Source organism: Hipposideros armiger, unplaced genomic scaffold (genome assembly GCF_001890085.2).
Source record: "Hipposideros armiger isolate ML-2016 unplaced genomic scaffold, ASM189008v1 scaffold_44, whole genome shotgun sequence".
Classification (NCBI taxonomy): domain Eukaryota; kingdom Metazoa; phylum Chordata; class Mammalia; order Chiroptera; family Hipposideridae; genus Hipposideros; species Hipposideros armiger.
The window spans coordinates 3,505,208-3,515,270 of record NW_017731394.1 but is presented as its reverse complement, the minus strand read 5'-3'; the positions used below and the strand labels follow the sequence as shown (position 1 = coordinate 3,515,270).

Below are 10,063 nucleotides of genomic sequence, written 5' to 3'. Positions count from 1 at the left end.
TGTTCAGCATTTTAGCTGTGGAGGGCAGTGTCACTGGCCCTCATATGTGGGATCTGAACCGGGGCCCTCTGGCATCCCAAGCCAGTTCTTAACCATCACGCCACTCGGCCGGCCCAGAATGATTTGTATTTTAACACCTGGACAGGGTCCACTCAGGACAGGCCTCTCAATTTGTCTTCAAACAAATGCACACTCTTTCCCTCGACCTCCCACTAAAAGCACAAATGTGCAAGGCAATATTTTTTCAGATGTGCATTTGCTTCAAATCGATAGAGGAACATGACCTAACTTATGTCACCAGACCCAAGGAAAATGGTACCTATTCAGTTTTATTTCAGTTAAATATCTGAAGGGCGAATTTTTGGAAAATTCTAAGATTAGATATTCACTGATGTAATAATAGTGAACATTGATTGAGCTGCCACTATGTATGCCAGCTTTATTTAATCTTCTCCCCAAAATTATAAGGTAACTATTACCTCCTTTTTACAGATGAGGAAACTGAGGCTCAGAGGGGCCAGTGAATGTGCCCAAGTTCACACAGCTGGTAGACAGTAGAGTCTTGATTCATACTGGGGTCTGATGACCACAGTGTCTTTGTGCCACGCTGTGGCCTTCTGTTGGAGTTATTCTTTTAGTTTCCTTCCCCACCCAAAAGGGCTCAACAGCGTGTAACTCTTAAGCTAGCCACTTGGGTTGTGGTCAGATTTTTTTTGCCTGTGTTCTTTGCAATGCTTTGCCATTTAGTTGCCTAGCTGACAACATTACTCATTAAATTGAAGTTTATAAATATACATATGGAAGTCAAGAGCGGGTTTCCCCAAGTGATTCAGGACACATTGACTATGAAGGAGGGGCCCGCTGGCTTTCAGCCATTTGCATGAAGAATGACATAGAGCAAGAAGAATGCGGCCAGAGAAAGAACCACAGATGCATCTACCCCCTTGCGTGGCTCCCAGTGGAAAGAGAGTGGAGCTGAGCCAGACCTGGAGGCAGAACATGATTGCTTGTTGTGTAGGTGAACAGACGGTATTTATTAGAGCTGGAGACTTCCATGGTGGGGCCAGTTAGAGCAGGCACGGTGGAAGGGCCCTTTGTCTTTTCCACAGACCTATCCTTCTCCATCTCTGGCCCCGGTTGACTTGAACTTTGTGTTTTGTGCAGCTGATGAAAACCAAACTAGTTACCAGGAGTCCGGGATGCGTCTCGCAGGTTTGCAGACCAGTGCCGTCCCAGCTCTTTCCACTCACTATGTGGTTGCTCCTCAGCTGCTGATCTGCAAAAGTTACAGCTTGGAGAATGGGGAGCTGTTAGCAATCACAAGACAGCCTTCTCTGCTGTTTCTATGTATTCATGTACAACCGGCCTCCTTGGTCGCACTGAAAAAGGTACAGGTTTTGTTAGAGTGCCTCCTCTTTTCATGAGAAAATTAGTGGGTATCATGACTTGTTAATTAAATGGGTGACCTACCCCGCATGGCACTTTGCCTTTTCACCCATAGCCTTTCTGTTGATTTATTGCCCCCAGAAGTGGGTGTAGAAGGTAAGGGCAGAAGGGAGAGATAATGGTAATAAAAACAGCCAACGTTTATTGAGTGCATAGTATATTTTAGGCACTGTTGGAGCTCTTTACTCCAACCCTATGGGGTTAGGTACCGTGATTCTTTCCACTTAACAGATGAGAAAACTGAGGCCATCATAGGTGAAATAACTTTCCCAGGTGTACAAAGGTAGTAAGTGGTCCAGCTGGATTCAATACTAGGCAATGTGATGCAGAGCATATATTCTTAAGGCCGAAATAGAGAAACTGGGGATGGAGGAGGGTCCTCCAAATATCCATTGTGCAGTTTATAACACAGACTCAACAATTGTATATACTTTTCCCCAATCCAACAAATATTTGGTCAATTTTTCAGTGTCAACTTATGAAGATCAGTGATTCTAAAAAAAGTTGGGAGTTCACAGATCCCCTTGAGACTTTGAAGAAGGTTATGGCTCCCTCTTACTCCGGAAAAATGCATGCAAAATTTTTGCATATAATTTGCAGATGTTCAAAGGCCCTCTAAAAACGCCCTCCCAATAGACGTCGAGAAGAACCTCAGGTTAAGAACCCTTGATTTAGAGCAATACTAAACTATCAATATGAAAAATGGAGTTGACCATAATTGGGAAAGAGGAAGCTAAAGTTGTGTGGGAAAATCAAAATTTATGTAGGGCTGTACGGCCTCAGGCAAACTCCTGACCTTTTCTGTGTCAAAGTTGTAGTAGCTTCCCTCTTCCTCTACCAGCCCAAGTTCAACAGGGTGCTATCTGATCACTGCTTCGAGGTCCCCAGAGAGATGTGTCTCACTCCCTTTTGAGAATTCCTTCTCAGATTCCAAAGCCCTAGGAAATTTGCAAACCCAAATTCATGACAACAAACTAGCAGGGAACAACAACTCCTGTGAGAATTCCAGGAATAGAAGTGAGGGCTGGTGTCCAGGCTTACCTGGCAGGAGGGACTTCCTTAGGGAGTATGCAGTCAAGTTTACTACCTGGGCCCCACCCTGTTGAGGGTCTAATTGCTGTAGGGAAGAGGCTACTGGGTATTATTAACTCATGGAGATTGTGTGTGTATGGGGGGAGGGCAGAAAAGGGGGGAAGGAAGTGGTACTGTCAGCTGATGGTGGAAACAGAGTCCTGAGAGACTCTAACACCCACAGTTATTTGGAAACCAACTCACTTGCTCCCCACTCCCATCACTAAAGGACTAGATAGGGCTGGTTGACCAGCAACGAGGTTAGACCTCCCTCGTCTAACCTCTGCTTAGATATGCTGCCCTTTGGTATTTCCCCCACTTTTAGGGCTACTCTTGGTGCTTGTTTTAAACAAATTTCATCTGGAGAGGGAAGTTGAGGGCGAGGAAGGAGGCTCCTACCATGGGATTTCCTTGGGCTTAGTCTCAAAAAGATACTACAAATAATGATTCATCTTTATTGAGCATTTAGTATGAGCTAGGCCCTATGCTATACATAATCTCATCAAATTTTTTCAAGTCAACAAAGTAGGTTTAATGATTATTTCCATTTGGTAGATGAGAAAACAGATTCAGAGAGTGAGTTAGCTTACTTAAAGCCAGCCAGGAAGTAGTGAATCAAGGAATCGAACCCAGGTTCCAGACTGCTGAATTCTTGCTCCCAGTCCCTTCACTGCAGTGGGCCCAGCAGCACAGCTCAGATTTAGGAATTTCTCCCTGAGAGGAGCACCTGTTGTCAGCGCTTCTGCCCATCCAGTCTGTGCTGGGCCCTACCTGGGGATTCTGCCTTCCCCGCCAGGTCTCCTATCACGTTTTCCCTTCCTTTCCCATTGCTTACTCCTAACTCCAGGCCTTCGTCCACAGTCCCCGTTGTTCTCTCGGTGCCAGTCCTGGCCTCCTCCACACCTCGTCTGAATACCAGGGTGACTCTTCTTCCTAGGACTTTGCTTTGGGCCCAGCACTCTCTGCTCCTAAACTGCCAGAATCCCCCATTAACTACGGAATAAAATCTAATCGCCTCGACCACACTGTTCCTCTTTCCTGCTCTCTGCCACATCCCAACTATACATATTGTCTATCCTTTTGGGTTGGCGTGTGTGTGTGCGCGTGCGTGCGCGTGTGCTGTTTAACATGCATTTTAATGGTATCTGTTGCCATGAATCCTTTGGGGAAAAGAAAAAATATAAACATGTAATACAAACATGTAAATACTCATTATTTCCTAGTGTCACTGGCCAAAATTCAGTCTTCTAGAAAGTTCTCCCCACTCCCTCCATGCACTGAGAGGCCTCAGGTCAAGCTCCCCAGCTCAGGGAAACCTCCCCGCTGCCCTGGGCCTGAATGGCCACGTCTCCCAACTTTGGTTGTTCATCTGATTAGACAAACTGGGACTAAGCATGGCCTAAAGCCCCAGCTCTTCCCGGAGTTAGACCTGGGTGTGATTCCCGCTTTGCCACTTCTGCCAGGGGACCCAGCGCACGTCACTTAGTCTCTGAGTCTTATCTGCATCCATACTATGTGGACAATACCATCTATTGTACATGGTGACCATAATGGTGAAAATAAATGCGGTATTCACAGCATCCTTAGAAACAGTACAGCCCGGGGGCCAGGATCATAGCTCCTGGACCCAAGCTGCCTGGGTCCAAACTCTGGCTCTGACATTTACTCACTGTGTGACCTTGGATGAGCTATTGCATGCTCAGTGACTCAGTTTCCCTATCTGTAAGATGGAGATGATAGGTTTTTTGTGAGGAATAAACGAGTTAATACATGTAAGGTGTCGCTATAAGAAACGTCCGAACCAGTAGAGAATTTTATACCCTGTGCACAGGAGCTGTTAGTGCTGCTGGACTCGCCAGGATGGGCACCATGGGAAGATGAATTTTTCCAGTAGCCCATAGATGCAAAAGATAAGGTTTCCAAACGGATCCCCTGGAGCAAAAGCTCACAGGGAAGGAGAGCTTAGGGGGAAAGAGAGCTTGGGGGCAGACATAGAAGGGGGAAGAGGATTGGCTCCTTTTTTCCTCCCATCACCAGGGCCTCCTCCCCACAAGGCTGCTTGTGGTTGGCAGGGGCAGCTCCCATCCTAGGCTACTGAACAGAGGGGGTTGGAATGTCTCTGGGGCTTCAGGCCACACCTGAGCCTCCCCACAGCCCCGCCTACCTCTGCCCCTTCCAGCCATACAGGGGCCTGCCAGCCGCGCCCCTCCCTCAACCTGGCCAGGTAACACAGCCTGACCTGGGCTGGCCGTCGTGCCCCGCAGTGTCCCTTCCCGCCACAGCCCGGAGCCTCCCTGCGTGGCCGCGCCTCCCCAGGCCCCGCAAGGGTTAAGGCAGCTGAGAGGAGAGATTTGGGCTGACGTCGCTCTCTCGCTTAACGTGGTTCCCTTGGATGAGGATGGGAGAGCCTGGCGAGCTGAAACCCGAGCTCCCGCTCAGCTGGGGCTTGGGGAGGTCCCTGTAAGAACCGCCTGCCCGCCAGCCTCCCTAGGTCCCTCCCCAGCAGTCGCTCCCGGTACCGGCCGCGGGGACGATGGAGCTGGGCTGGTGGACGCAGTTGGGGCTCACTTACTTGCAGCTCCTACTCATCTCATCCTTGCCAAGAGGTACCGTGAGTAGCCGGCAGGGCCCCCCCAGCAGGGGGCATCTCCCTGCTGGGGTACATAGGGAGCGGGGCTGGGAAGTCCCAAGAGTTGATCCTGAGGGTGGGCTACGGTGGGGGGCTTCTAGCCATACCCTTGACTCTTGGTTGGTGGTGCTGGAGCGCCTGTTGCCCTCCCTGAGAATGTGACACGGTTCTGTCTTCCTAACTTGTGAGACTGTTCTGTCTCAGAAAGGGGTACCTACCAGCTCTAGGTTTTTGTTTGTTTGTTTGTTTAGCTTTTTAAAGCATAAAATTACATCGAGGCATCTCTCCAGTCTGGGTTACGCACTCTGACTTATAAAAGCCAAGTTTCCCCAGGAAAGAGCCTTTTCAGAGGTGAGCGGGAAGGAGAGACATGGCTAGAGAGCAGGGCTTGCAGCAAGGGTTTTCCTCCTGTGCGCCTCGCTGGGGAGATCTGACAGTCACATCCCTTCAGAACAGCTCCTGTCCAGCATGGGAGATTTACTCACTCAGCATATACACATTTCCTTCCTGATAAGAAAGAGAAAGAAGAAAACGCTGAGGTTAAAAGTGCAAGTTGTTTCTGGGGATGTAGTGTTTATTTAGAAAGGGCTCTGGCTTCTGTGTTTTGCACATGTCATTTTCTGAGCCACAAACCCATGTCAAATGGGCTCTTGGGGCAAATGAGGCTGAAACCAGACACAGAGCTTCTGGGAGCCTCTTGACCCAGCTGAGGGCAGAAGCAAGGGGCTGGCAGGCTTGCTGTGTAATTGCTCGCTGGCAGGCAGGGAACCGGACTTCTTAGGAGCATCTGTCCTTACATGGCTCGAGGGTCGAGGTGTCAGCAGGTAAGAACAGGTTGCAATGTTGCAGCTAAGAGAAAACAGGGCAGCTTTTTGTAGGAGCAGGGACTTTGGTGAGCTTTTGCTGCCTTCCTTCTGGTTACCTGTCACCTGGGCTAGTCAGTTACCTGTCACCTGGGCTCTACAGACTAGGGGGGCGGAGGGGGGGGCGGGGGCTCCATTGCTGCAATTAGCTGGCAAGTTCCCCAAGAATGAAACAGGCTACGTAGGGTGGTGAGGGCGCTAAATGCAATAACCACTGTATAGAAGGGGGACTCCACTATCATCCCTGCACGATGAACAAAAAGCCAAGATACATGAATAAAACCTCCCTTTGGTCAATACGTTCTACCTACCTATGGCCTGTCTACCCTAGGTGAAATCATCCTTGGTGATGGACTCAAGCTGGAGAGAGTATTTCCTTTGAATTTTGTCTCATCTGGAGCAGCTCAAAGATAATAATGAAAAAAAAAAAAACAGGGGCCCATGAGGGGCCTGATAACCTAGATATTTGCAGGGGTTGGGGGTCAGGGGGAAGGTGACGACTTTGCATGAAGATTCCTCCCTGCTCCATCTCTGCCTTTTGGAGCCAAACCTCCAAGCATGGCGGCCTCAGCCCAGCACCACAGGAGCCAGGCTCCTTCCCAGAGCACCGGGACTCGGAGGACTAGCTTCTTCATGGCTGCATCCACAACCTCCTGCTTCTTTGCTTTTATAATGTAGCAGGTGAGGCCACTCAAACCCATAAAAGTTAAAAAAACAAAGCTCAGCTGCCCCTTTTTCCTTGCCCAGGATCTGAGAAACCCATTTGCTCCTGACCTGAGAATCTCTTTTACCTTCTGCTATGGAAAAGCTTCGGGGAGGGTGCGTGGTTTCTTGGCAGCCAAGCTGCTGACTGAACCGCAGAGCAACTTCCCGTGTCTAGCAAGGGTATGTCAGCCGTGGAGCCATCCGAGTTAGAGGGAAGACAGAGGAGTAGCATGGAGAAGGGAAATATTCCTTTAAGTAGTGAGGGAGTCGACTCCCTGCTGAAATCTAAGTCTGGCCCCATCAAGAGATGCTTGGAAGGGTATCTCCTCGAACTGCTTTTCTCAAATGAGTATTTGATGAAATGTAAACATCCACGGGGATGGCACGGGAGGTCTTTGTTACTCACCGGCACGGGACACATGTTGGAGGATGAGAATCCAAACATTAAGCCAAGCGATAACCCAACATAAACAGCATGTGAGGGAGAAACCCAACTCCACTGACTTCACCAAATAGCAGTAGCTCTGCCAGCAGGATTCTGCCCAAGAGGAAAAACTCATTTAAAATATGGGACTCTGGGGAACGAAACCTTAATATGGATAACTGCGCAAGTGTTGCTTCCAACAGACATTAGCTTGTGGGGAGCGAACATAAAGGCAACTGGGGAAGATAATTTGAAGCACAGATATTCAGTGGGCAGGAGAAGGAGCTGAGGAAGGGACTGTGGAAAGAAAGCGAGGGGGGAAGGAGTGGCGAGAAAAATTAGATGTTGGTTTTTAATGGGATGTGTTGGCAAATTCCAAGGAGAGAGAGCTATGAAAATTGGGCCTTCTTCTTGGCAGGGGTGGATTTGTGTGGGGACTGTGAAGGGAGTGTTCCCCTGATGCATATTCTTCCGAACTCCTGGCTTCTCCAACAGGAACATAATTTAATGGTGGGATCATGGAGTTTTGAAGCTGGGAGGGACTTTCAAGATCAAGTTTAAGTGCCTCAGATTCAGAGGACAATGAGTTAAGCGCCTATGAAGATTTATGATGTGCCCAGTCTTTGAGCCAAATGCTTTCTGTGCATTAGTTCTCAGTCTAGCCTGATAAGGTAGTGCTGTTATTCTCCCTGTTTTACACATGAGATTCAGAGAGGTTCTGTGACCTGTTCAAGGATACACAGGCACAGTTCCTTAAAAAAAAATTAGACATTTGATCCAGCAATTTCACTGCTGGGTATAAACACAAAAGAAGCAAAAGCAGAGACTGGAGCAGATATTTGTAAGCCAGTGTTCATAGCAGCATTACTCCCAACAGCTGAAAGGTAGAAACCCAAAATGTCCATCCGTGGATAAACAAAATGTGGCGTGTACATACAATGGAATCCTACTCAGTCTTAAAAAGGAAGGAAACCCTGACACATGCTACAACATGGATGAACCCTGAATACGTTATTCTGAGTGAAATAAGCCAGACACAAAGGGACAGATGCTGTGTGATTTCACTTCTATGGGGGTACCTAGAGGAGTCATACAGACAGAAAGTAGGACAGTTCCCAGGGGCTGGGGAGGGGAAGAATGGGGAGTCAGTGTTTAATGGACATAGAGTTTCAGTTTAGGATAATGAAAAAGTTCTGCAGATGGGTGGTGATGAGAATTGCACAAGCCGCTGAACTATACACTTAAACGTGATTAAAGTGGTAAATTTTGTTACTTTTCTTTTGCCACAATAATAATAAAAAAGAATGCACAGATTAGTGGAGCCCAGGGGAGCCCAGACGAGCCCTGAACGCAAGCTCACCTGGTACAGGCTGACGCCAGCTCACACATGGAACGGATTGACTGATTACACTGAAGCCCGTCTCATCTTGGCAAGGCTTCAGGACACATGGGGGTGGAGGGGAGAGTCCTTGCCAGCTCTAGTTTTGGTGACCCTCTTGCTCTGTCTTGGCTGGCTGTGACAAAGAGGGACACTGTAGAGCTGAAGGTCAGGCCAAAAGGCCTGTAGAAGTATTTAGTGGGACACAGTACTTACCAATGTTTTGAACCTGAATGCTCTGAGGCAGTCTGGGTCCTCTCCATGGCCTGACGCCCCACCTTCTCAACCCACATGTAGGTTACCTGCTTGTCCCTACTGGCGTTTGAGGTTTTGACCTCCATTCCTGAGAGGAACGGGGCTGAAAGGAAGAGTGAAAGAGAGGAGGTAGAAGGCTAGGTGCTAAATGGGGAGAAACGCAAGTGAGTACAGCTCTTAAGGATTGAGGAGGACTTTTAAAAGCAGGAACATGACTATGTTTTAACTTGCATGTTTTGTGGAACATAATCTCACCTCTGTGACCTCCAGCTCTGTGGTAAAATGTTTTACTCTCATGATTGCCTTTTGGTGCAAGTGAGCTTTTGGTGGAAATTGAGGATGAGGCAGGGTATTATGTCCAATAAACTATCGACAGAGCACCCTCAGACATGGTTGCCCAGAAGCAGTAGTGATCTAGAGCATGTAATTCCCTTGGAAATATCCAGATGCCCTAGGGAGGGCTTTGGAATGCCACTGGCATGGATTGTGGGTTTGACTTAAACTAATTTACATCTGGGTTACGCTGGTTAGAGAGAAGTGGCTGAGATAATGGTGTCTGTGGGACCTAATGATTGGCCTTAAGTGAGAAAATTATTTCCATCTGCTCCACTGGGGGTGGCCAGTCCTGATGCAAAAGAAAACTTCTCTACCTGCCTCCTCAGAGAACAGCTCTAGAAGCTGCATTTGGTTTGGGGTGTGTGCAGATTAGGAGAAGTGCCATTTCAATGATAAATGAGGGAAGGTTATGCCCTGCTCTCCCCCCTGCCCGGACCCCTTTCCTGTCATGTGGGAGGACCTGTCACCCTCACTCTGTGGATATTTGAAAGTCACAAGAGTCCAGATTCCTCTTCTCTTATTTTATTTTAAAGTGGGGGTGGGGGTAGGGGGAATTCGGTGTTTACAGTTCTTAGTTCCTGAATTCTAGGGCAGAGGACCCAGAGGCCAGCCAGACCTTTGAAAGCTACCAGATCAATGGCAGAAAGTCTGTCACATTCCAAGCTTGGTCTGTGTTTAAGGAACTCTGTCAGTCATCACAAGCTCTCGGCCAAAACATTAGTTTTATAATGGAGAGAAAGAAGTAAAAATGTAGGAAAAACCAAACCTCACACTTGTAAACAAAACCACTCAAGGAAAGCAGAAAATTAGAGTTGGCTGGAAGTATTCCACTTTTTAAATCAATGGGACTTACTACTACTCCTTGCACAACTTCTACTCCTGTTTTTCTTGGTTGCAGTTATTGGTGAAACATGTGGCTTGCAAGTGAAGTAGGTAGGGGTTGGTTTCTCATAATG

At 48.0% G+C, this 10,063-nt stretch overlaps 1 protein-coding gene across 6 annotated transcripts in view; it reads left to right on the top strand.

Annotated features, from left to right (window-relative positions):
• Nucleotides 1-10,063, top strand: part of PAMR1 (peptidase domain containing associated with muscle regeneration 1) — a 149,299-nt gene that overhangs the window by 74,016 nt on the left and 65,220 nt on the right. The window contains exon 1 of one of the 6 annotated variants that reach the window (XM_019639501.1): nt 4,782-5,123. The exons of 4 other annotated variants lie outside the window; for them this stretch is intronic. In XM_019639501.1, coding sequence (XP_019495046.1) covers nt 5,051-5,123 — 73 coding nt within the window. In that variant the 5' untranslated portion in view covers nt 4,782-5,050. Of the gene's footprint in view, nt 1-4,781; nt 5,124-5,909; nt 5,971-10,063 lie in introns of those variants that run through there. One more of the 6 variants, XM_019639505.1, reaches the window with a different exon arrangement.